The sequence below is a fragment of the Diachasma alloeum genome, unplaced genomic scaffold (genome assembly GCF_001412515.2).
Source record: "Diachasma alloeum isolate Michigan unplaced genomic scaffold, Dall2.0 Dall_scaffold_01728, whole genome shotgun sequence".
NCBI lineage: Eukaryota > Metazoa > Arthropoda > Insecta > Hymenoptera > Braconidae > Diachasma > Diachasma alloeum.
Window position 1 is genome coordinate 18,626 of NW_021681816.1, and position 27,429 is coordinate 46,054.

The following is a 27,429-nucleotide window of genomic DNA, read 5'->3' on the forward strand; positions in this document are numbered from 1 at the left end:
CCCTTCATTAAAAAACATAAGAAGTTTTGTGAATATGCCGTTATCTGAACGTAGTTTCTTTCGGTTTTATATTCAGCCATGAATAGAATATTCTACATGTTTTATTTATATTTTATTCATCCATATACGCATGAATCATCATTGATTGATGAACATTTAAGAATAATTAGAATGAAAAAGAGAAAGAAAGACTTAGAGCAGTTGATTCTGCAATTTTTTTGAAGTATTTTTAATTTAACATGTCTTACGCTTGGAGAGCCTCTAGCGACAAATTTCAGTTACTTTCATTATCTTCGTTGTGGGTTTCAATAGGTTTTCAATAGAATTTTCTCAAAAATTGGCTAGGTTTTTATATCTAACTTATTCGTAAGGGATGAGGATCAAAATGAACACTTTCAAATTTTTTTTCCAAATGGTGAAACCTCGTTCAATTGTTGGTGAAATTTAATTTTTTTTCCTTTGAGATCATACTTCTTTCTCTCTGTAATGAGCCCAACCTGTGCTCAATTAAGCAATTCATTCCTGAGTTACGAATATTTAAAAAAAATTCTGAATTGTCCATTTTGCCCCGCATACCCCTGCGTGTGTTAATCAGGAAATTAACACATTACAAGCCAGGATCTTTATCACCTAACGTCTTTTCTTAGTTTATAATCATCATTGTTGTATTGCTCATGATTTAAAAAACGGGAGAATCTCCTGAGAGTTTGTGAAATTGTTTTTGTAATTGTCGTAAACAATTCAACACTAGAGGCGCTCCAGAGCGCCTCTAGTGTCGAATTATCATGTTCACGGTTGGAATTATCAGTCCCTTCGTCAGAATGAGAATAACTGACTTTTTTTGTTGTTTATAAACATTCAAACCGAGAGAATAATATCATAAATCATTCAACAACGTGAAAAATCACATCTTCCATTCGTACTGTCTATTCTAGAGTAAATGTTGTGAATGTTCAGTACTTGTAAAAAACTCGAGGTTAGAGTGGATTGTACTCCACTCTGTTGAATAAAAAAGTGAAATGTATCATATGTGTTGTGTGTTCGCTTCCATCAAATTGCCTAATGAGAAATGACATATCATTGGATTGATAAAGATTGAAGACTCGTGGTGGAGTCTTGTGATTCCATACTAGTAATTGGTGGAGATTGGTGATAACATTGTGCTGGCACTCGGGTGTTCCCTTTTTTTATCATTCTTCGAAGTAGTGGGCCAGTGTACATAATTTATGTGGAGCTGTTGATCATAGTTTGCGAATCATTATCAATATTTATTCGTAAAATCATGAATATTTGAGTTCCACTGCCGACAAAGAGAGTCGAGGAGATATAAATGTCTACTGGATACTCCGAGGTTCTCTCTGGAGTTTTGAACAGTAAGTGATATTTCAATCCATTTTTTAAAATTCCATTTAGCTCTTCCTTTGTCTCCATAAAATATTAATCCACGTGTTTATGATTTTCTGTCGTAAAATTATACTGTTGATAATACGCAAGGCCATTTCCATCGTTCAGAAATCATTTTTAACACCTTTCGCGTTGTTTTATCGTTGTGAATATTTTCTGATGACTTTTCACGATTCTTCAGATATCTGAGAGACTCACTGGGGTTTATTAAGGCATAATGAAGTTCGCTGAACACTTGTCAGCCCACATAACGCCAGAATGGCGAAAGCAGTACATAAGTTACGAGGTAAACAAAAATAACTCTCGTCACACTCAATTACTGGGAATGCAAACATTTCGTCTCATTCGTTTTATCATTTTCTTTAATATTTGTTATATTCAGATGGAACACTGAGTGTTCATGTCAAATTGTTCAGGATATATGAAATTTCTCTGTAATTTCATGACATGATGCGACTTTTTTTTATGGAATTGAATATTCCATTGAAAAAATAGTCTAGATGGATGATATTTTCTGGTTTTCTAGAAAATTGCAAATCCATGCTTATTTTTCCACGTGGATGAATGAAAAATTACGAAAATTATCAATATTTTTTACAAAAAACTGAGAATTTCGTAATAACGTTACATTTCAAATTGTTTTCGAAGTATAAAATTGTCTCGTAAATAAATTAATACAATTTTAATGTAATATTTCAAAATTGCGAGAAAATTCATATCTTCTCAATGAATTCAAAATGAAAATCCAAATAAAAATAACTCGTCACACTATCCTCGAAATGCAAATATATTTGTCTCATTCGTTTTATTATTTTTTTACTAGGAGATGAAGGCAATGCTCTACACAGCTGTGGAGGAGGCACCCTCTGCAGAGAGTGTCGAGCCAGAAATGATCTCAAGGCACTTTGCATCATTTGATGAAGTGTTCTTCACGTTCTGTGATCGTGAACTCAAAAAGATTAACACATTTTATTCAGGTGAGTGTTGAATCACGTTTACTACCAGCAGATGATTCATCCTAACATCCCTAAATCTTGTGTTTCAACAGAAAAACTAGCTGAAGCAACGAGGAAGTATGCTGCCCTCCAGACTGAACTGAAAACAGCCCTCGATCTCCAGGAAGGGAGTGGAAGGCACAAAGGGACAGCCAAGCCACATCTCTCAGCGAGAAAAATACGTGAACTGAAGCTAGGTTTTTCGGAGTACTACCTCTCCCTGATTTTGCTCCAGAATTATCAAAATTTGAACTACACTGGCTTTCGAAAAATCCTAAAAAAACATGACAAGGTATTTAGTCATCAGAACAGATGATCCTGATCCCTGGGATAAAGGAGAAGCTTCTCCTCTCCCTCAGTCATTCAACTGACAAAATCCTTGATTTTACTTCAGAATTATCAAAATTTGAAATTCATTGGCTTTCAAACAATCCTAAAAAAAACAGGACAAGATATTGGAAGAGACGATCCTGATCCCTCTGACCAAGCAGAAGCCTTTCCACTTTTTAAATTCTTCAACTGAAAAATTCTCTGATTTTTCTTTAGAATTATCAAAATTTGAACTACACTGACTTTCGAAAAATCCTGAAAAAAATGCGAAAAGGTTTTCAGTCATCAGAAGAGATAATCCTGATCCTTGACCCCAAACAGAGGCCTGTCCTCCCCCTCAGACCTTCAACCAAAAGAATCTCAGCAACGTAAAAATCATTCTCTTACTCATCTCCCCAGATCTGAATGCTAGGCCTCAATTTTCCTGTTACTGAGGTATTTTTGTTTGCATTATGTAGCTACTGAACGTCGACAGTGGCTCAAAATGGCGAATGGAGTGTGTGGAAACGTCTCATTTCTGTACTTCAAAAGACATCGACCGACTGATTCAGGAGACAGAAGCAACAGTTACCAACGAATTGGAGAGTGGAGATCGACAGAGAGCGATGAAGAGACTTCGTGTGCCTCCACTGGGGGAACATCAGAGCCCTTGGACTACATTCAAAGTGGGATTATTCTCCGGGAGTTTCATTGTTCTATTTGTTGCTGTTGTGCTTTCTGGTGAATAATGTTTGCATTCTCCCCTTATTTGAACAGTGCAAAGCTGCATAATTGCAGTGTTTGAACATTTACGTCATCGATTATTCTCTTCTTTATGATGTTGTTTTGGAGATAGCACTCGCAGTTGGCTCATGATCTCTACCTGTTTTTTTAGCAATTTTCCACGAAAATGGGGACAATCTCAAAGTGGCATTTCGACTCTACCGGGGACCTCTGCTACTCGTCGAATTTTTATTTCTCATCGGGGTCAATGTTTATGGCTGGAGATCATCCGGAGTTAATCATGTATTGATATTTGAATTGGATCCACGTAATCACTTGTCGGAGCAGCATCTCATGGAGCTCGCAGCTGTCCTTGGAGTTGTTTGGACACTGAGTTTACTCAGTTTCCTGTACAGCGCGAGCCTCGGTGTACCACCTTATACCAATCCACTAGTGCTTGTGTGCATCATGCTGGCATTTCTCTTTAATCCGTTCAAGATATTCCGGCATGAGGCGAGGTTTTGGTTACTGCGAATTTGTGTAAGTCACTTCTGGTTGAAGATGAATTGATTGACACATAAGTTTGGGGGAATTTCGTCTTGGAATGAACGATTCAGGGATTCATTCATTCGATTGGTGGATTATTATTCATAATAATTAATCTAGAAGTGCAAAATTTTTCGAGATTAGCAAGAAGATTGAAATCTAGAAAAAATCTCGAGAAATAAAAAAAAATGCACAATATGAAAATTATTATGTCGCCACAACCTAGTTAAACGAGATACTGTTGTTAAAAAATAATAATTGGAGAAAGAATTGAATGGATCCATTTTTTACACTCATCAATGTTCGAATCAATGGGAAAAATTATCAATGATAATTTTTTCTGGGCTTTTTGATTTTAGTTTTCCTAGCTACACTCAACGACTCAACTGTTGTTTATTCACACTACTTCAAGTTCAAAATAGTTCCTAGTGTTCCCAGTGTAATATCTTCCTTTCATTCCAGTGGAGAATGATAATAGCACCATTTGCCTACGTAAACTTCGCGGACTTTTGGCTGGCAGATCAGCTGAACAGTCTCGTGACCCCTCTGATGGATTTCCACTTTTTAATATGTTTCTACCTGACAACTGGAGACTGGCTGAATGCCGGGGAGACAAGCCAGTGTGGATCTGGCTCACTGATAGTCCGGCCAATAGTCAATTGCATACCCGCATGGATAAGATTTGCACAGTGTGTCAGACGTTATCGTGACTCAAAGGAGGCATTTCCACATCTTGTTAATGCGGGAAAATACGCAACAACTTTTCTTGTTGTCATTACAGCAACCTTGAGGCTCTATCATGACGGTGAGTTCAATAGTCTCGTCTTCATCGTTGCATTCGCTGATTTTTATCCACTTATCCTTTATTAACGAATAAATTCCTTAGCTCGTTTTACGATAATTTATGGCATTGTTAATTGGCGATTGAATATTTTAGATGAGTACAGGAAAAACCACTGGGAGAGCCCCTGGCTGTGGCTGTGGGTCGTGAGCTGTTTGATAAATTCGATATACTCGTACACTTGGGATATAAAAATGGATTGGGGTTTATTGGACAGTAATGCAGGTGAAAATAAATTTCTGCGCGAAGAAGTCGTGTATTCATCCGCTGTAAGTGGTCTCGTGTTTATTGGTAATTAATAAATGCCATAGGGTTCTTTATGGTTTTTTTTTTGCACAGGGATTTTACTACTTTGCCATTATTGAGGATTTCTTGCTGAGATTCATTTGGATAGCAAGTTTTGTTCTCGTGGATTATGGGTATGTCGGTGGGGACCTGATGACCTCAATTGTGGCGCCATTGGAAGTCTTCAGGTGAATTTATGATCAATAATTCGGTCGTTAACGCCCATTTTCTGGGATGATTATGAGTTTTGAATGCATAGGATTATTATTGCTCAAGATGCCATTTGGTTCTTAGTAAAATAGTGATATTTTACAGGGTTTGGCATGTTTTCTTGGAGATTATTGTTAATGGTTGATTGTTTTTAATCATTTTAGGAGATTCGTCTGGAATTTCTTTCGACTTGAGAACGAGCACTTGAATAACTGCGGCAAATTCAGAGCTGTGAGAGACATATCAATAGCCCCAATTGAAAGCTCAGACCAAACACAAATATTGAGGATGATGGATGATGATAATGGAGTGGTCAACAGGGGGAAACGCAAACCTGGTGGGAAGAAAGCATCTAATGCTAAGGAAGATAGGCGTGCACTACTCAAGGAGGAGACAATCGATATGGATGTGTCCAATGCCAGCTGAGATACGCTCATATTTAGGATGAAATTGTATACTTCGAGGGGGTAATATCTAGATCATTTTAATTTTATTTGGGCTCGTCCGCGTTTTTATTAGGTAATTATGTGGAGGAGTTGCACTAAGGAAAATATAAAATTTTAAAAATGTAGATAGCTTGGGAATCATTGAGAAATTAAATTTGTAAATAATTGTGGATGGGCCATGATTATGTCCAATTCCAAATGTCATGTTTGATTTTTTTTTGCTGTCATGATTCTTAAAATGTTGACAACAAACATTTTAACGTTTTGATATTTATTAGAGCAAACGAATATAAGCAACTTTAATTGGAAATTCAATTATTCATGGACTCGAATGTCAACTTGCTTTTCTTACTTATTTTTGATATATTAAATTCGATTAGACTGTTCAAAGTTATGCGCAATTGGAGGAATTTAAGGTACTAGTGCTAAACGTTTGTGAATGCACACTGTGCTTCCATTATAATGGGATATTTGTTGTTAAAATCCTGCTGGCGATTTATCTCTCACTCAATTATCAGTATTTTATACTCAAACGTTCCTTAAAGAATAATTGGTACTTACGATACGTTTTTTTTCTTTTTGTAGAGGTTTATTAAAGTACAATTGTTACTATAAGGCACTCGTACTCATCCAAAAAGCTCAATCCAGTCTTAAATGATTGTATTTCACGTGCATTATTATTTTGTAGACTAGCTGATGCGAGTTTATTTTCATCATGCAATTTCGGATGAAAATAAATTGATCATGTTCGATTTATTTTAGGGGGATCACTGCGAGAAACGAATTGAAACAAATGTGATATTTTTGATTCATATTATATATTTTTGCCAAACGGCAGTTCCAAAGGAATTAGAATTAAAAAATCACGATTATTTAATCAGTAAGAAAATTAATAAATACCGTGATTATTCTCATCCTGATAATAACGAGATTCACCGTGAAACCCATAATTTGTGCTTCTAGAATAAAATGACTAATTGATGATGTATAGAATGTAAATAGTACTTAGACCAACGGTGAAATCATGGAGAAACAACCAATAATAAAACGAGAATATTCAAATGAATCGTTCGTGGAACGCAACGATTTCCATACCAAGCTATATATTTTTGTAAAAATAATGAATTAAAAAAAATATACGTGCTGCTGTGATTATGATATATGCACATGTATAAATTGTTGATGACATAAAGAGCAAAATAATTTCAAAATAATTGTAAGAAGTGTTTTTTCCAGACTTGAGTGCCTTCACCTTTTGAGAAATAAGCTTTCGTAAGTTGATAAAAATAGAATGACAAACAGTGTATGAGGCCAATGTTGCATTCTCAGTGTCTCATTTCTTTCTAGTTGTCTGTCACCTGGTGTCTAATGAGCATCATGTATGCTTGAAGTGTTACGTAAAGAAACATAGAGTAATAAACTTTAAACTAAAGCCATATGATGATGATTATTACGTTTTCCCCTGATTTTCGTCATGTTAACTAACAAAATTCACTGTCCCTCTGAGCTAGGTGAATAACGACCAAAAAATATGTAAAATAAAATGAATAAACAAAGTAATTATCTCAATTGTTTTTCATTTAATAAAATGATAATCGTCTAAAAACTAATTTAAAATATCCTTAAACAATTACAATCACTATATAACATAATGGCATTAAATTTTACACTGTATTAATTAAAGTAATCGAAAGAGGAGCGAGAAAAATAGTATTGTTAATTATTTACGCTTACAAACTACAATGATACTGTACAATAAAATCCAAGAGCTCGATAAATGTCGAGCGTCAACCGGATGAAAATATATTTATAGTGTTCGAATGATAATTATTAACACACGCCAACAATCTCAGCCCTCGGTAGTAAGCCCCAAGGACAATCTAAACAATGAGGAATAACACTGATACCTTTTTTCATCATTCAATCGTGTGAGTATCTTTCATCGACACTCGTACGACTTCAACAATACACGTAAATTCAATCGATTCATTTCACCCTAATTCTCATTTTCATTGTAAACAAATTTAAACAACCCTAGGTCTAGTAGCTAACAATCATTATTGCGAGGAATATATAATTCTTAATCAATTAACAACAGACGTAATGGTCCCGAGAATCGTGTGAATAAAATCCTTAATATTATTGGATGATATCCATTCGAGATATGTAAATGTATTTTATTTCATTAATGTATGGACTTATTACAATCATTCAACTACTTGTCTACTTCCTCCGAGTTATAGGATTTCACTCCGTACTAATTGCTAATTGTGTTTGATAGTTGTTCCACGGCCGTTTTATGTTTCAATCACGCTTATAGTAATTTTTTTAAGGGGAGACCGCACGGAAATTCCGAAATCGGTGCCTCATCTATCGTACTGATGAGTTTGCTAGTGGTTTTCATGGAAAAAATCATAAAACATTGCGTTTTGCTTTATTTATTGATCAGAAAGTGGCTCTAGAGGAGTAAAATTTTCAAGTGTCCTCATCACGCTATTCTCAACCCATTTGATAAATTTTGGATTATCCATGCATAATAATAATATATAATAATATTAATGAGCTGAATGAGATTTTTTGAAAATTTATAATTTTTTAGCTTTTGGAATTTTTTTTCTAAATTGGCTGAGGTGAGAAAATTTGACAATTAGTGGTATTCAACTACACAATAAATCTTCAAAGCAGAAATTTTTTAGATTTTGCGAGTCATTTATTCAGAATACGATGAAAAAAATAATAAGTTCTTCAATACGAACAATTTTTCAAATTTTTCACTTCTAGTAATTTCGAAAAACAACTCCAAACCCCCAAAAAAATATTTTCGAAAAGCCTCATTTAGTTATATTTATGCATGCATGTAAATCTAGATTAACGTCAATCGATTGAGAATTGCGTCACGAGTAAATTCGAAAATTCCATCAAGGAAAAATAATGAAAACCCAGTTGTTTCTCATTTTCCAAGGCCCCCGCGATTTTGAAATTTCAGTGCGGTCTCCCCTTACTCCTAGAATTAATAAGTACGCTTATTCCGTCTTTTTCCTCGGCTCGAATCGAAACGTTTGAGATTCACGTGCTTTGAATCACCATTCACAAAATAATTGCGACACTTCGATGAAGCGCAAGGAATTCACCACGATTATTAATTCTTCACGAAGAAAAAATAATCTCAACCACTGATGATCGAGGACACGTGGTATTATCCACGAGGCCAATGAATTTTCTATCGACATACCGGTCCTGCCAAGGTCACCGGTTCATTATACACTGAAATGTATCTTAAATACTCTTCCGCATTAGCGTTCATATTCTTCGAATAGATTGTTCAATTCAATCAGAAGAAATCTGATTGATTGATCAACACAAAATAAGAAACCGCGTTCATGTGTCAATCACACATGCGAGGTACATTGCAGAAGAATATGTAGTACCTGAGCCGAGGAGAAAAAAAAGACAGATTGATTTCAATAAAAAATATCAATGCGAAATTCAAACTCATAAATCTCCAGTTTAACAACACCTACCACTTTATCTACAACTAATCCTACATTGGAGGATACTCGTTTTGAGCTAATGCACCACGTGGGACGGAAACTGAATTCCCTCAGGCAACTGTATCGCATCAATCGTTCAAAATAAAATAGAACAATTGTTTCGTTATAAAATACTGCTTTGTTGTTTCCGTTGTTGAATTTCATTAGTTAAAAATATAGTTGACGATATTTCACGATCAAATCCATCAATATCCCCTGATTATTCAGATTCAAATTTCCCTTTTCAATCCGGAAATTTCATTAGTTCTTTTTTTTTTTTAATAATGTACAAAACATTTTTATTTCTGCCTCGTTCACCCCTCAATCTCTCCTGTCATCGTGTCTACGATGAAACACAAACGGCTCTCAAGCATAATTCTCTCGTCCTCATAAATAATCGATCGTCGTCCAGCACGTGGCAACGCATGATCGTTAATGTTTTATTGTATTTATTATTTTGTGTGCGGGCCGACGAGCGTTGGCTTGAGAGACGTCGTAGTGAGGTAAACCTAGAGGCCGTTGATAAATAAAATTGAGGACAAACCTCGTTAGACTGTGATAATAGCGTTTTTTTTTCATTAAATCCACTCGATTGAATAATTCAGAGATGTGTTATGATAATGTCGTCGTCTATGTCGTCTTTCTCATCGTCAGTTTCCTCGGGCATATTTGCCTCAGCAGCGGCTGCTGCTGCCTTTGGATCCTCAGCAAGTGCCTTCAATCTCTTCTGCTTTCGCCTGTGGAGTATCTCCACGATTATGTAACCCATTGTACCAACTATTAATACTGTTAACATGACGTAAAGCTTCATTCTTGCGCATAAGTGTGTGCTGTAGGCATATGCTATAACGAAACCAGCGCTTTCCCAGAGACGATAGTTGGAGAAGGCAGCCTCCTTGTTGCGTCTGAAGAGCGTACCGTAGAGACCTGGGGATAATCGGGGGGTTTTGAAAATTGTTTGATGAGTTTTTGGTTTGGAGAATGTGGAGAAATCACTGCGAGAATAACAAAATAATTTATTAAACTAAATTAATGTATTTAAGATGAAAAAATGATAAATTTCTTGTTTGTTTTTTTAAACTAAAGATTTAGAAATAGTTGAAATTGTGTAGAGGGTGATATTACATCTGATTTATGGGGAAAGGGGCATGAAATTTCAAGATTAGGAGATGAGTGAAATGAAATCAAACAGTTTCAGACGGAAATAAGACGGAGAATTCGAAATTTAGGTGAATTTTGAATTGACTGAAAATTCACCGGAGGTTTTATCATTTTCAATCATTTTCAGGGAGATTTTTTCATTTTTTCCATCAAACAGGGATTTTTTAATGACGAAATTTCTTCAGTTTACAGTAGAAGAAATTGCTTGATGGGGTACAGGTCTGAATAACATGAAAAAATCATCGCGGCACTACAAAATAATTTATTGAACCAAATTATTAAATGTATTCAAAATGAGAAGTGTCAGAAATTTCTCATTTTCTTTTTCTGAAACAAGAGTTTTAGAAAAAATTGGAACTCTGCAAAGAATGACATTAAATCCGATTTATGAGGGGAAAGGCTCGTCAAATTTCAAGATTAATTAAAAATTGAAATGACTTTAACCAGCATCAAATGAAAATCGAACTGAAATTTCGTAATTTACCCGATTTTTTCAAATGTCACTTGTCAAAAATTAGAAATTTCCCATTCTTTTTTCGAAATAAGAAGGAAATTTTGCAACTCCTTGAAATAATAATCTTGAATGGTTCAATTCAAATTTACAGTTTCCCCGGATTTTTCATCAAATCGTATTCTTTCAATAAAGACATTTTCATAAATTTCAGTGGAAATGTCACGTGTCAAAAATCCTTGTCTCCGAAGAATCAATCATTCACAACGGGTCGTATAATAACCGGTGTGACCCCGCGGAGCCCCTGAATTTATTATACAATACCCAAATTTATTATTCCGCGTTGATTTTGTCATACGTTACATCGTCATGTAATCGTTCCACGGATTGGTTAATGATCCATTTCCATTTCAAAACGCTATACGAAGGACAATCCTCGGTAAACAATTTTTTACTCCGATTTGTAGGTGGAGAATGAGGAAATGGGAATTGTCAATAGTGACACCTGCGTCTGTCACATCGAGACTGATGGATCGAGATAACTTTGCGACCGGTTATCGAACTTGGGATTTTAATTCCTGTGATGGGTACCGTGATCGTAATTTCATGCAAATTCGTCGCTCTGACGTTTGGGATTTTTTTTCTCCTGAATTTTTATACTCACCGTTGACTTGAGTCTGCCACACGGCGTCACCCACGCCCCAGAGGCCTGACACAGTGTAGAAGACGTAGGAGTTCTCAGGATGAGGCCTCCAGACTAGGAGAACACCGATGAGGGCTGCGTGTACCACTGCCCCGAGGGCCATCAGTGGCTGTCTTCCCACGAACTTCATGACTGATCCGAAGAGAAGTGAACAGCCCGCATTCACAACTCCGAAGCAGATCATGACGTAGCCGACTTTTTGAACACCTAGGGCACACGATATGTAGGCCTGAAAGAGAATGAAAATAATTTTAAATATTTTACGAAATGAAAATGATGAAAAATCGGTGGAAATGGTACAATTTTTTTTCTTAGACTTCACAACGACGGGGTTTAGTTTCTGGACGATTTCAACTTGCATTGAATATTCCATAAGTGAAATGGACACTGTAATGATTATTCTACTGATTATTTCACCTTTTAATAATATTACTCGTATGTAATCAAGTGATCAATTAATTAATTAATTTTTTCGATTGAATCGGCATTTAATAAATGAAAAAAATGGTCCAGTCGTCCAGAAATAAGGGGTTTCGGCTGTATTCAACTAGCCTGTTCACCCTATATTTAGAAATTTTTTTTCTACAGACGAATAACTGCCCCGAAGCGTGCGTATTGCACACGAAATGTTGACAAAATTGAAAAAATGGGAATTTTTTTTTAAGTTGGAATTTTTTGTTTTTTTGCTGATTTCTGACCCGCAAATTGACTGGAAGAATTTATTTCATAATGGAATTGGGACAGTTTATCCGTCTTTCTTGTATTTTTTAACCGACAGCCCATTCATCTACAACAAATTTAATGTTTGATACATCTCTTCCCAAATTTCAAATAAAAAGTCCCAAAATACAATTGCCTAGATTGTACAGTAATTTTGCGTATTTTTTTTCTGTACATAAAATAAACTGTTTAATGAATTTCCGATGAAAAATCTCTAGAATTTAGTAACGAAAACCTATTTATTTCAACTGGGAAATGATTTTGAAATGAGGGCAATTTGAAATTCCGGATTAATTAAACATTAATTGAAAATTAATGGCGTCAAGACGTTAGCTGAATCATTAATTTGAAATATCGTGGAAGATACGAGAAACATGACTACAATAATTTCAGAGAAATATTTTAAATGAAAATATTCTAAAAATAAGTGGAAAGGTTTCTATTCATCAGAGATTTTCCACGGGTTCCGCCTGATTCTTTGAAATATTCATGTCACAAATTAAATGGGCGAGAGTAGACCGAGTAAACATTGACATAGGTGAACATATAGCTCTGTCATCCAGTTTTCACGTCGGCGATCATTGAGTAAATATTTGATCGATGAAATGAAGGGCTCTATTTTCGTTACCTCTGCAAGGGAATTATTTTCGGAATTTTTGGTCAATAACGATCGAGCCTTCATTTGCGAGGAAGTAATTTCGTCATGGCTAAGCAAAGAGAGAACTGAGGGCGATAAAATAACGAAATGGTAATGAGTTTTTTATATTCCTTTTCATTTCGTCGACAGTCGAGAGAGCCAATTGGGAATACATTTGAGAGAACAGCTTACGGGAGTGTACGAGTCAATGGTAGGAATAATCATGCGATAATTTCGCGTTGTTGGTGAAATTCCTGACCGACTTTGGGACAACGTGACATTGGACGACTCGAGGACGAAAAAATACACCAAGTGGTGTTTTTTTTTTACGATTGAATCCTTCGAGTCGACTTTCGCCGATTGGAATCACCTGTTTGGATCATTAGAGCTATTTTTCTTTATTCGGATTGATTTCTGCATTAATTTTGCATTTTCCATTGAAGTTGCACGGATTTTTTCCGCTTTTTCCTCTGCAATTTCAACTTTACTGTCGGGATTATTATTTTTCGGGAATATAAATTCATTGGAGTGGTCTGAAATCATCGAAATAATTAATGAATACCCCGGTCTGAACGCCATCTCGTCATCCTCTTTTTCACCATTCAATTCTATCAATCCTCCGCAACAAGTCATTACTGTTACGTTTGTGTGGCGGATCAGTGTGGGCACGTGACTACTAGACCTTCCCACTGGTAATCACCGCTAGGTCCCCCCCGGAAGCTCTCAGACAAACTCATGAATAAAGTGTCTATTCAAAAAATAAGCGAAATGAAAATTGTCTCGATCAGGATTTCCGGATATTATCGAAAGATCTCATCAGTCAAGTTCAGGGTTAATATTTTCGATTCACTCGTTTCCTCTTGTTTTCAAGAGAACTTGAGGATATTTCGTAATCCTAGCTTTGTGAATACGGATGATTTTTTTTTTTGAATGGATTTCGGGTAATTCTGTCCGGGAATTGCAATAATTCTGTGGAATTTGAATGCATTGATTTTTTTCATAAACTTTTGGTAAAAACATCTGAGCGAAAATTATTCTACTCAATGACTAAAATTCAGGAATAATTTACGGAGTATTTTTGCCGCTGTTGATGCCGTTTTCTGCCTTTTGTCTCCGCATTATCGAAATAATTAAAGAACTAACGACACGTCAAAGACATTTGAGTGCAAAAAAACCCTACAATTCATGAATTTAATAGCAATTACATGATTTAATAATAATTAAATTATTGTAATTCAATCATTTTCTTGTTTACCTGAGTGAAATCTGCACCAATGAACGCCTGCTCCATTCCGATCCATACCGTGATGGGAATCAGGAGCTGTTGGTACGGTTTCTTGAGTTGATAGGCAGTTGCAGATAGCAACTGTATCCCACTGAGCTCCACACTATCGGCACGACGCTGCTTCTCACCGTACCTGAGAGTCGAACATGCAAAAAAAAACATTGAAAATAAAAATTCAAAAAATGAAGACGAGCGAATATGAATATGAATAACAGTCGTCTCGATGGCGTCAGTCCCGTAAACATCCTTTTTTTTGTATATCGTGTAAACCGTCTGGCCGGCATAATCCCCTGAATTTCTTTTTACATCAGTCCAATAAATGCGGTAATAATGTAGGAGGAAGTAAATGGCCAGCGACACGGGAAACCGGGTGAGCATAAATATAAATTTTTTATTGTAGCGACCGGCTTATTATAACAGAAGTTGATTCCCGGAAGATAATTATTGTTTTTTTGCGTTAATTTATGTTGTTTCGCGCTCGTTATTATGCCCCATCGTCTTGTTGCTTTTTTTTTCTTCGGGGAAAACGGGCAATCAAAGGATATCCTCATTTTTTCTTCAGGGAATTCATTATGAGTCATTTGATTAGTAAAACAGATTCTACTAATTACTATTTTTTTATTACGCCTAGACGGAGAGAAAAGTGGGGGAAAAAATACGGAGAACATCGGGGCGAATTTTACTGTACGAAAGGTAATCGTGGAGAGAAATTTAATTCAGTGAAAAAATACCTGTTTGGGGAGGATATTTTAAGATTCGTTCGGTAAAAAAACACATCTATGGATGCAAAAATGATTCTCCGTTACGGAAAAATTATACGCAATATTGAACAATTATTCACGTACACTGGGACAATTTTTGATGAAATGCAGGGTAAATTTCACATTCAGTAAATTTTTCCGGGTCAACGGAGAAAATTGCAATATTCGTCTCGCACTGTCAAAAAAATTCGGCTGAATTTTCCGGAAAAAAACCTTGAATTCGATTAATCTATGAAAAATCTTGCGCATTTTCCAAGTTCTGTTTCACTGATTTTCTCAGAAAAAATATTTTATGAATCAAATGAGGCCGAAACGTCATTCGACTGATATAAACTTTCTTTTAATTTCTTCAGGGCTTTGCATAACTCTCGAAGGGCTGTCATAAACCGCAAATGCATTTGTGAAGTAAAAATTTGAATCCCAAATCCCCACGACGTAGACTCCCATGGTGCGACCATAAAAAATGATCGTATTCGTCTGCCTGGGTGAAAAAGACTATCCCGCGAACGGTCAAAAACGAGTTCTATGACCCCTCTTCGTGGGAATACAATGTGTCAGGATAAATCAGAGATTTGCAGAACCTCAAGCATTTTTTTTCACCCACTCCTTCGCCAGTTTTTGATTTTTTTTTTCGTTTCCATCTTAATTTGTCTCTGTGACTAATTTGTAGAATAAATTCTGCCACCGTGTACGGTTGAGCGCATTAGGGTTATCGGTCCACGGGAGGGGACTAAAACATTAATATATGGGATGCAGGAGAGTTTAACGATGGTAAAGCGACATAATATAGTACAGGGACCGCATTCCACCGTACGGCGAACACGTTTAAGATTTTTTCAGTCTCTGGATTATCCGATGGGGAATACTAATGTTATCTGGAGTATTTTATAAATCTTATTATCATGATTTTAATTATTTTAATGGATTGTATTTTTAACGACTCTATTTATTAATTGATTGTCAACTTTTTATTCCAAATAATTATAATGATGATGAAGATATGTGATGATAGCGACTGGAAAGTTAGATATATGAAAAGAAAATTGAATGTAACTAATAATGTAAATAATTCATAAGATTCGTTTGTAATAATTATGTTATATTTCAATTTTCCTTTAGGCGATTTTCGCATCTCAAGGAAATAATAAATTGCTCCTATATTATTAAAAAATCGCCAGATTTTTCTATTAAATTCTGCCAAACGTGCACGAAATACTCTAATGCATTACACTTCCCATAACTCCATTTATCAATCCAAATTATTAACAAAGAGTATTTTTATAAATTTTTCATTTCGCCTCGTTTTTCGTGGTAATTTATGAACTGAATTGCACAGAGTTAAAAGGAATAGTGATTCATCATTATCAGTGCATTGTTCAGTTCAATAACACAAAAGCCACGTGAATTTCCATACGCCATTAGAACCAAGAAATTCTTCTCCTATCCACCTGATAAACCCCACCTCCGAGAAAGCGAAAAAATTCATACGTGCACATACCTACCTGCACACTCTCATCGACAATCTCAATGCATAATTCAACTCATAATGCAATCGTAAAGTATTCTCTGAATCACCGTTTATGCCCAGGAGTAATAACGTCATGAATGGAGAAAAACCGACAAGAAAATGCCGAGAACATGAAAAACTCTCTCTCTCTCCCTCTGAGCAACGTGGATAGGGGAAAAAAAATCAACAGTGGAGACAGCCTTGCAAGGTTATCCTCTCCATCTCATGGTCGCTCACACGTTAGCAAGTGGTGGGGGGTTTGGAGCAGAGGATAATTACCCGATTGACGCCGATGATACATACAGAAACCATAAAGTGATTTCCAAGAATATTGAATGATTTTATCGCGAATTGATTTATGAATTTTCGCATCCGCCGCGAGCGCAAACATTTTTAACAATCATCACCATAAGACTTTTTCATTTTTATCACTCATTATTTATTATTACTAACCAACTTTTCCATTTTACATTTTATTCTTCATTGAATTGAATAGTAAAGATTAGAAATCGAGTTTCTTGGAGATTTGAGAATTAAACAAGTGGGAAATTACTTTCATCACAATGTAGTTAATATATTTTTGCTAATAAATTAGCTATTTGCGTGCGAATGGAATTATTATGACGATGTGATTTAAATTGAATACAATAATTCATTGATATCAACATTGCAAAATGATTTTTTTCAACAACAGATGATGCAATCAATCTCGTGATCGAACTCGGTCTAAACGGCGTTAGAAAGAATATTTTAATAAAATTAATGAATAAATAATAAGTAAATAAATGAATAAATGTTGTTGAACTCGTTTTCATTTAAACAATTATTTTTTCATCCTCGAAAAACAATCGGTGTCATACACAAATACGCTGCGGCCAAAATTATTCATTTTGACACAAAAAATGTGAAATTTCGGTTATGAAGAATACAATGCTTTCATTAGGAAGTAAAAATGGTAAAAAATGTTGATAAATTCTGTTTTTCTTCCTTATTATTTTAGGAACATAGTGAATTCAAAAACCAATACAAACAGCATCATAAACCGTTACGCCAGTAGCTTAACCTTGTGCCCCAAGTTAAAATGGCGGACATGGTGAGCAAGTATATACAATTTAAATGCACACACCTGTCATTGCGTAACTCTCAGGGATTGAGATATCACGGACGATAGTCATTGAAAAATGAGAGAAAAAATACATCCCCCTCTCTAGTCCCCCGTTGACTCGCCAGAGCCATCATGCCGCGCTTTATCAATCTCAGATCGTGATTATTAAAATGAAAATGAGACTAGCAGTTGACATTAAATGTTGATGGATTATTTAGATCTGTTGTGGGACCGGAGGTGAAAGGACTCGCGTGTGTGCATAACAGAGGTGTTGTGTGTCGCCTCTGACGCATTCCATCCACTAGACAGGTTCGACGAACGCACTAGGAAGACATCATCGATTTTTCTATTTCAATCGTGGATAATGTACAGTGAATTTTGAAAATTTTTCGCGGAGATCACTGATGATGTTTTCATAGCGCGTTAAGTTATTCGGAGAAATCCTCAAGAATATTCTTCAATTGATTGGGAAGGTGTGCTGCCGGAAGACGTGATGAGATTTTAATCGCGCCGCGTCTGACTTCAGCCAATGATTCTCTACTCGTGGATATGTAACTGGTGTTTACTTGAGGATAAACTCTTTGTTTTAGGAGTTAATAATATTGAATGATCGAGAGAAATTGCATTTCTTGCGCGGGAAATTCCATAAGAGAATGGGGAACAGCGATATTTCAACGGTTTTATTAAAGAGAAATTTCACGCAAAAATATTGTCTCAATATTTTCACTCAAAATTCTTCTTTCCATTTCAACTAAAAGACTGAAGGTGTTCATCAAAGTCAATGAGGCGTCATAAAAACAAGAAATAATTCTCTAGAATGAAACAAACATGCATTTGAGCTGATAAACCTACTATTATGCAACTGAATGAATTATTTCAGCTACTGCAACTGACAAACACCTCCACAAAAATATTCTAATTACATTCATTGCCTAAAGGCCCTAATTTTCTGAGATTAACCGAACGGATCCGTCAATTCAAGAAAAAATCAGTTGATGGTGATGTTAATGATGCTAAAAAAATTACAGTAATTCTCAGACGAGCGGAAAATTCCACACGAAAGTGATAAATATTGACAATTCCACTATTTTCAGCTGCAGAAATTTCCCACAAAAATATTGTCTCAACATTTTCCCTTCAAAATTCTCTTTCCTATTTTAATTAAAAAACTGAAGTTGTTGATCAAAGTCATTGAGGCGTCATGAAAATGAGAATTAATTTTCTAGAATGATCCACAAAAATATTCAAGCCCCATTAATCACCTGAACGCCCAAATCTCCCGAGATTGACCCAAAGGATCCGTCAATTCAAGAAATAATCAGTTGATGTTGATGTTAATGATGCTAAAAAAAATCACAGCAATTTCAGACGAGTGGAAATCGAAATTATCATACAAAAGTGATAAATAGTGACAATTCTACTATTTTAAGCTGCAGAAATTTCCCATAAAAAGAATGAGCGAAAATATCTCAACATTTTCGCTCAAATTTCTCTTTCCCATTGCAATTAAAAGACTGAAGTTGTTGATCAAAGTCAATGAGGCGTCATAAAAGCAAGAATTAATTCTCTAGAATGAGGGGAGCATGCATTTGAGCAAATACACCCACTATTACGCAACTGAATAAATTATTTTAGCTACTGCAACTGAGAGCCACCTCCACAAAAATATTCAAGCCCCATTAATCACCTAAACGCGCTAATCTCCCGAGATTGACCCAAAGGATCCGTCGATTCAAGAAATAATCAGTCGATGTCAATCCCAATGATCGCAAGTAATTCTCCGGCCATTATTCGAGAAGCTTGCCTCACAAAAGCTCCTAATCACCATCAGCTCTCGAATGACTCGATATAAAAAATCTTGCAAGTCACGAATTACTTACAGAGAGGACTCTGACATCAACAGGATCACCTCCATTCATAAAAGAACAGGTATACCAATCTATTATCAACGGAAACACAGCCACTGCCATTGGGCCCAGCGTATTTTTCATAAACCGCAAATCGTCGAAGACCGAAGAAGAAGAAAAAATTACGTAAACCTCGTACATACGGTTTTTACCTGTGCAACGATGCGCATCCCAAGTCGGATGTATGCCATTTTGCAATCACCAGCAGAGCAATGTTTATGGCGGATATACAATGGTAGGGATATTCCGAGGATCCCGTGATACTCGCTTATTAGCCTTCTGTTTCGTAACTTCAATGTTGAACGAATAAAAAAAAAAAATTCCCAGAGAGGTGGAAAAAAATCCTATCAAAGTTGCGGGAGAATGAGCCCTACAATTTTTACACAACCGAGTGCAACAACAAGAGCTGAAACATTACGATAAACGAATCGTTTTGTTTAGGATCTAGACTCGAGGAATGAATTATCAGCCTGACACGAAACGACGCACGTTAATCATTTTCTATTACGGATTAACGAGGTGTTTCCGGTGTCCATGGCTCGACTGAGTGAATATACCTTTTTTTCGTTGTTTCTGAAGAACTCACCTTGACAGAGGATCCACGAAGAGGGCAACGATTATCACAGCAACAATGACACACGTCAGGTAGATGGAGGAAATCTCGAAGATCTCGGACTCGGGGGGACGTTCCACTTCGTGATGACCACCCATTGTGCAGAATGCTGCACCACAGGTGCTCAGTTTCTCTAGATTGAAGTTTGTGGAATTCTCATCGCCACCACCACCGAATTCTCCTTCACTTAACACTGAAAGAACAGGATAAAATGATTTTAATACTTTTGTAGATTGTGAGATGTTATTTGCACGGAGAGAAATTGCTTGGAAAAATTACATCTCTTGGATATTCTAGTACTGAAAATTCCATAGAAATAGACTAGGAGGAAAATTCAGGTGGTTCCAGTGGAATTTCCAGTGCCAGCACTGGAATTTTTACCGAATAAATGTTTTTTGTTCATTCATTCATTTCTGAAATTTAACACATGGTATGATTTATGCAGGGGAGTTCCCCTAATCAATAAAATATCAATAGTAATAGTAAAAGTAAGGTAAATATAAAGTTAAAAACATAACGCATAGCGCAACAGGAAGTTCAAATATAAAAAAAAACAGTAAAAGAAAGAAGAAAAAAATGATAAATAATAGAATAATAAACGTATTTAATGTTCTCCCTGGCGATTTATTATTTATTTTCAAATAAATAACTTGAGAAAGTACGTTTGAATAATTTGAAGAAATGTGAGAACTGTTGTTTACAAAATTAGGGACACGAGTAACAGTTACAAATATTTATTTCTCAAATAATTAAACGATGATTTCATAGCACATCCTGATTTTGTTTTCTTCACATTATTCGTCAATTCAATACATATCTGACATCTCGAACTATTCATTTACTACGATCCATTCTTTAAACCATCCTATAAATCATTTTCAGGGGTAATTAAGATTTTTTATCGGGAAGGAGAATGACTAATGAATATTGAATGATTTTTTGTTCTCAAACTTCTTCTCCTACGCATTTAATCAATTAGAATTTTGTAATTTCTCAATCCATTCGTAAACATTTTTTCTGATGAAACATTTTGTCTGGTAATCGACAAAACGAAATGCGGAACGCGACGAAACATGTCCATGATTCCATATCATTTCTCTCTTCGAATTGACACAGGTGATTCGAAAAATTTTCTGTTTTTTTCCGCGTGAGGAAACACCGAACACGATCCGGCGACTTTGAGACTTAGATGATGAGTGATTCTACCATGGTGATGAAATAATTCCCTCGTGTCACGTTCATTGATTGACGCCTAAAACTAACAAGACGTCACGATAACGATTGAATTTGCCTAACCGATCAAGAAAACACCTGTTCAGGTAGGAGTTCTACTACCTAAAAATGGTTGAGACATAGGGGGAACGGAAGACATTGGCGCTACCGTATCTTTATTATTGAAATCGGTCTATTAAGGCGAATGAAGAAGGTGAAGAGTGACATCAATCTGGGATTTACATAGGATGTTTATAATTTCAGGGAGTTTATGTATGAATTTTTTTTATTTTTTCTTCAATTAATTGCTGTATTACATTTTTGGCTCTCCATACGATTTATTTGATTGCCATTTCATTTATCAAGTTCCCTCGATGTAAATCTTTAAAGCTTTCTGCACTGTATTTATTTTACTTTATTTACATTGAATGAAATTTACAGAACTATCAAAATCTATTGATTTTTTTCTGTACAATATTTGCTATCAAACATTTCTATTTTCAAGGAAATTCCAACAGAACTTCAATGGTTAAAAAATTAGTTTAGGAGTTCCATGAAAAAAATCTTGAAGTTTTCAATAACGACAAATTTGTATGAAATGTGAATATTTTCTAGCTGACTAATCAGTTAAAATCGATCAGGACAGTTACATTTTCTTGGATATTGAATGAAATCGGTAGCGAAGTGGTCAAACGGTTTAAGTCGACTTAGCTCTTAGCTGAGTTTTCGAGGAATATCTCCAAATCTAAGGAAGATAGCGAAATTTTTACCCATATCTTTTTTGAAGATCTTAATGTTCTCTATCGAAAAGGTCATAACAGAAATTTTTCTATCTGCCTCAGATTGCGAGATATTCATTGAAAACTCACGAATAGTCAAAATCGACTTATACCCCTTGACCACTTCGCTACTGAAATTTCATATTGGATATTAAATGAAATTTTATTGAAAAAAATATTGAACAGTGCAACTGTCCAACCGATGAAAATGAAAGAAATTGGCCTCCGCACTGGAGAGGAGAGAATAAAAGCCAAAGGACAGTGACGCAGACTAAGAGTTTGCACAAGTGGAGGATGCGTCACATCTCAGTATTGTCAAAATATTGTGCTCGTTACAGTTGCTCGTATCATTGATTTGTTTACACAGAGGCCATTATCACTCAAAACGTTCCTCTGTTGTGCGATAACGGCTTTCACCTCTGATTCGTAAATATTGAATTGAGAATAGTGAGCGAAGAACAGAGGGATCGCATCCACTATTGTCCATTCGTTTGGCACTCTCGAGGGCAATGTTCATTTGGGTTTGTGTAACGACCTTGGCAAGGACTCGAAACGATCCTGACCTTCTGGGTAATGGTGAAACACAAAGAAATGCTCAGCAGCTATTTTCAGAAGATAATTATAGATATTCAACGTAATTGAATGGTCAAAGCCATAAAACCTGTTGATTTTGAATTTTTCACTTTTTATTCCTGGAGCCTCTAATTTACAATTCCGTAAGCAAAAATAAACCTATAAAAAAACGAGCTATTCGTGTTCATTACTGCTGGAACATGTTTTATTTTGTTTTTCCTGATGATGATTTTTTCCTCTCGTTATCGAGATGAGCAATCAAAATTATTTAATACTCTATGCAAAATAATTTTTTTGATAAATCAACAGTAATTCGTACTAAAAATTGCCAGAAGTCACTACATCAGCACGTGAATGCCACGAGCCGAGGAAAGCCGGGTAATGCGAGTTTATACCGGTTAAATCTCGTTTGTCGTTTCGCCCGAGGCGATCTTTCGCCTCTTATAAACAGGGAACAGACAGTACGGTAGTGCTTGGCGACTCCTGGGCGGCGAGGTTCTCTCGCCTCTCTTTTTTGACGTCATACTCATAATTATTCACGATACACATAGTTGGGATGAGATGAATGTATTGAGAATTCTGTATCCTGATAGTGATTCTAAATTATATTCTCTGATCTAATCGAATGATCAATTATTTTGGGATTTTAATGGATTTCAAAATATTAAATTTCGATGAAAAAAAATTGAAATACTAGATTTTTATTCTAGGCAGGTAAAATAAAGGCGTCGTGTTCACCCCGCACGAAAAAATTCATATTTTGAAAAATATATAAAAAAACATTTTAAAATGGCCCAATATAAATATATAAATAAAAATATATTTTATATATTCTTTATAAATTTTAAAAATATATGGAATTGGCGCATATAATATATTTTTTGATGGGCGCACGTGCGTAAGCACGTGGGTAATCCTTTATTTTACCTCCCGTGGTTAGAACCGTATTTTCCAAAAATAAATCAAAAGTAATGCGACACTAGGAAGAAATGAATCACTAACTTTTCAGGGCAATTAATTGAAATCGAAAGAAAGTACCATTCATCCATTCAATCAGACAATTGTAACGCGGTTCAAACGATTATAATTTACCGGTGCGCCAGATCAAACGCTGAGCCACTCCACTGGCCCCAGTGCCCCCGCAAAAGCAGTTTATCATCACAAAACATAATTCCATTAATCGAAAATCCAAGTTTCTCGAAACTTTCCGATACAAAATGAAGCATGTTGAATAAACTACGGGAATCATCCAGGCGCAGTGCATGTCTCGTGAAAGTATTATACACGTTTTGTATATATATCCTCCGGAACTTTCTTTCACATTCACTCGGTCCGTTTAACACCGATATTTTTATGTAATATAATACTTTTTTTCCTAGCCGATGGAGATAGCCAACTCGCCTACATTGTTGCCTAGAATTTATCCCAAAATTACGGAGAAAAATTCCTCTACACATTTATTTCGCGCGGACCGTTATGTTGATAAATCGGGAATTTGCATATTTTTATTCAAGGCATAATAAGACGGGAAAGAGTTGAAGAAAATTGCGTAAAAAAATCTAACGTGACATCGTAATGCGAAGTTTTTCAAAAAAAAATTGCAATTTCAATTTCTCCAATAAAATCGTGCTCAATTCCCCGGTTTTTTCCCCATTGAAAAATCCCTGGAAATTTTTCTCCGTCAATTTCTCCTCGGCAAATTTCTTCCCTTTGAAATCATTTTTTTGATTTTTACTTTTTTCCGTGTGGGATTTTGCTTGGATTTTTTTCTTCAGAAAATGACAATTAAATTTCTTTTTTTTTTCACTTGAAAGGGAAAAAATGAAAAAGTTGACGACACAAATCGTCTTTTTTTAAATTCGTGATTGTTTAATAAATTCTTTGTTTACCGATCAATGATGATATGAAAATTTTAACTTCACTGCGATTTAATTCTTAATCAGATCATTGGAGTTGTGTCACATTGAATAGATGAATTGATGCCGTGTCCAAACACGTGTCAATTTAATATCCACAGAAATTTCAAATGTATTTTTCTTGGGAACATGAAAATTTTTCTTTCAAAAAATTTCCGGGCCATTTTTTAGAGGAAAAAAAAATCCGTTAGCCATTCACAACGACGTCACCCGTGTATTTAAAAAACACAAGACTATTTATTCTGATAATAATTGAATAACAATGACTCACCGAGAGATGAAATGAGATTGCCCCACAGTTCAGCGGTTTGCCAAGCAAGAAAGAAGAATCCAAAGAATCTGACGACAATAGCATCAGCAGGCTGATCAGTCAATTTGGCATAAACACCCCCGACTTGCGTTAAATAAGTGGCTTTGGCGGCCCACATGGGTGCAGCCCCAAGACCCAGTAGCACACCAGCCGGTACAAGTGTATAAAACCTCGGATAAAACTGCGAGCCAATGTACGGTGCATAGCACAGCATCGACAGACAGAGCGTCCACTTGACAGTGAATCTCTTGATCATAAATGTCGGAACAAAGATGCACGACAGCACCAGGGCAGCATAAATAGCTGACAACGATACAGTGCCAAGTCCATCTTTGGCGTTTATCGACGATTGTAGATTGGCTGTGCCCTGGAAGGCTGTGAATTGCACCATGAATGCCACTGACACTGTCCCAATGTTCTTCAGTATTCTCCATTTTTCACTGCGTGACATTTTGAGTTTGCGGGATTGGGTGTCATCCTCGGGGGCTGGTAGTGCCGGGGGCTTCGTCGGCTCTGGGGGTATGCCATCACCACTGTCCTCTTTGTATCCCTCATTTCTGTATCCACCACTCACTGATACTGTGTAAACCGCTGTCTCGTGCTCGTCAGTGGCGGGGTTCGTGTCACCACCGCCACTTCTTCCACCATCGTTCTGCGATGCCACCATTCTACCTTTTGGCTACCTGAAAATTAATGGACGTTTGGAGTTATTGGATGGAATACATTAAATTTTTTTAAGGAATTATTTGTGGTCTAGGGGAGACATCATTGAGCGACGAGAATTTCGGAATTAACTTGAGTTTTCTATCGACATATGAATATTTTGCAACGAATTAGAACACGTCGCGCGCTTCGCGCGCGTAATGTTTTTCGTGGGTGACAGAATAGTAAAACCTGATCGTTTCTCACCTTCGTTAATTTTTATCTCAATAATAATGCAGGAAAAATGAATGGTTTCAATGAAGTTTATCATAATGAAAATTTTATTGTTGAATAATTTATTCGGAATCGTTACAATCCTCTTCATCTTCTTCTCCGTTTCTCTTTTGCTTTTTGCGTTCTTTTTTATTGTGAAGAAAGTATTATGTACTATATACATATATTCTATGGTATATATATTTTTTTATAGAACTATATTTATTTTTTTACATAAAAAAAAAATAAAGTACAAAAAAGTATTCATCAATCAATGATTTAGCTGGGAAGATTGACGATTATTTGGACAATCGAAAATCCTATTTACGAAATTTTGTATTATTTACGCAATAAACAATTGACAATAACATATTACCAATTATTTAATTCATCTTCAATTGGAAATTTAGATTATCAATTATTTTAGTAATCAATGTAAAGTTCAACTTCTCTTAATATTCAAGAATCCAATGATTGATGGCAATATTTTCCCTACAATTACTTGCTTCCGAAGTGAAAAGATAGTAAATAAAAATACGAAACTGACTTTTATCGTTCATCCTTTCACTTAATTTCTAATACATTAATTGTTGTCAACTAAAATGTGAACTTTGCAGCTTGAGAATCATCTCCAATGTTTATTCATGCAAACAGGAACTATTCAACTTCATTCATTGGCTACATCCCGAAGGAGAAAATCACTATAATTGCCGCATAGTGATGAACTCAATTACAGTTAGTTGTCAATTAGAGTATAAAACGAGAAACCTGACGATGATTTCCCCGATTTATTTATGCCAGCAGGAAAGATTGGCTGAGCCATTGGCTTCAGCTCGAAGATGAATAGTTTTTCCTAATTTCCTCAAGCACTTGGGAAAATCATTTCCATTGCAAATTTGAATAATGGAATTACCTCATTCATCAATTATGCATTATCGGCTCTGTCTGCTATTGAAGAAAATCAATTCTGTTGAATTATCCTCTCACGTTTGATCATCAAAACAACCAGAATACTTGTCAGTATTACATTGACACGTGTTCGCGTCACGGGGCAAAAATACTGTGCTGACAATAGATTATTAATGAGAGATATTCCGCGGTTTGGTGACAGTAATGCTAACGAGATGGAAAAATCAAATCGCAGATGATTTTTTAATACTAATGTGCAGAGGCTCGTGGGCTCAAATTACAGAACCGAGTATTTCCTCAATTCTAGTATTTTTCTGGTTAACTATTGACAATAATCATCCTCAGTGGATGAAAATAGACGCGAATTGAAGGAGTGAACGTAACGACGTCGAAGCCAATCACATAGTTAATGGGATTTGCTGAGAAATGGAGAAAAAACCCGATATTTATATTTCCCCGGCGTCTAATTATGATTTGACATTTATAAAATTCTTGTTTAGCGTTCCAGGTACTCGCTGGTAGACATTGCGTTATAATAATCAATTTAACTACAGGCACAAATGCACGGGGGAGTAAGAGAGGGAAACAATGCGATGCTGAATGAGTTCAGGTGCCTAGTTTTATTGGATTGAGGACAATATTACGGGAAAAATTGGAAATTGTGTGATTGGAAAAG

General features: G+C 35.7%; 2 protein-coding genes across 2 annotated transcripts in view; one reads left to right on the plus strand and one right to left on the minus strand.

The window, feature by feature from the left end:
* The first annotated feature begins 793 nt into the window (after nt 1-793).
* On the plus strand, nt 794-7,421 carry LOC107046688 (xenotropic and polytropic retrovirus receptor 1 homolog). Its single transcript, XM_015269363.2, has 10 exons — nt 794-1,373; nt 1,586-1,690; nt 2,228-2,381; nt 2,453-2,691; nt 3,188-3,449; nt 3,604-3,971; nt 4,440-4,782; nt 4,915-5,087; nt 5,158-5,291; nt 5,478-7,421. The coding sequence occupies exons 2-10, from the start codon at nt 1,622-1,624 to the stop codon at nt 5,737-5,739; spliced, it is 2,004 nt and encodes a 667-aa protein (XP_015124849.1). The 5' UTR covers nt 794-1,373; nt 1,586-1,621; the 3' UTR covers nt 5,740-7,421.
* Nucleotides 7,320-27,429, minus strand: part of LOC107046689 (UNC93-like protein) — a 28,670-nt gene continuing 8,560 nt past the window's right edge. The window contains exons 2-6 of the mRNA XM_015269364.1: nt 24,891-25,612; nt 20,113-20,332; nt 14,217-14,379; nt 11,566-11,833; nt 7,320-10,216 (exon numbers count right to left, since the gene is read on the minus strand). Of these exons, the coding sequence (XP_015124850.1) occupies nt 9,891-10,216; nt 11,566-11,833; nt 14,217-14,379; nt 20,113-20,332; nt 24,891-25,596 (1,683 nt within the window). The 5' untranslated portion in view covers nt 25,597-25,612 and the 3' untranslated portion in view covers nt 7,320-9,890. The remainder of the gene's footprint in view (nt 10,217-11,565; nt 11,834-14,216; nt 14,380-20,112; nt 20,333-24,890; nt 25,613-27,429) is intronic.

Bases quoted from the DNA above. Each gene is read 5' to 3' on its own strand.
- LOC107046688 (XM_015269363.2), top strand. From the start codon at position 1,622: ATGAAGTTCGCTGAACACTTGTCAGCCCACATAACGCCAGAATGGCGA. The intron at 2,382-2,452 runs GTGAGTGTTGAA...GTGTTTCAACAG, and splicing joins GATTAACACATTTTATTCAG to AAAAACTAGCTGAAGCAACG. The intron at 5,292-5,477 runs GTGAATTTATGA...TAATCATTTTAG, and splicing joins GCGCCATTGGAAGTCTTCAG to GAGATTCGTCTGGAATTTCT.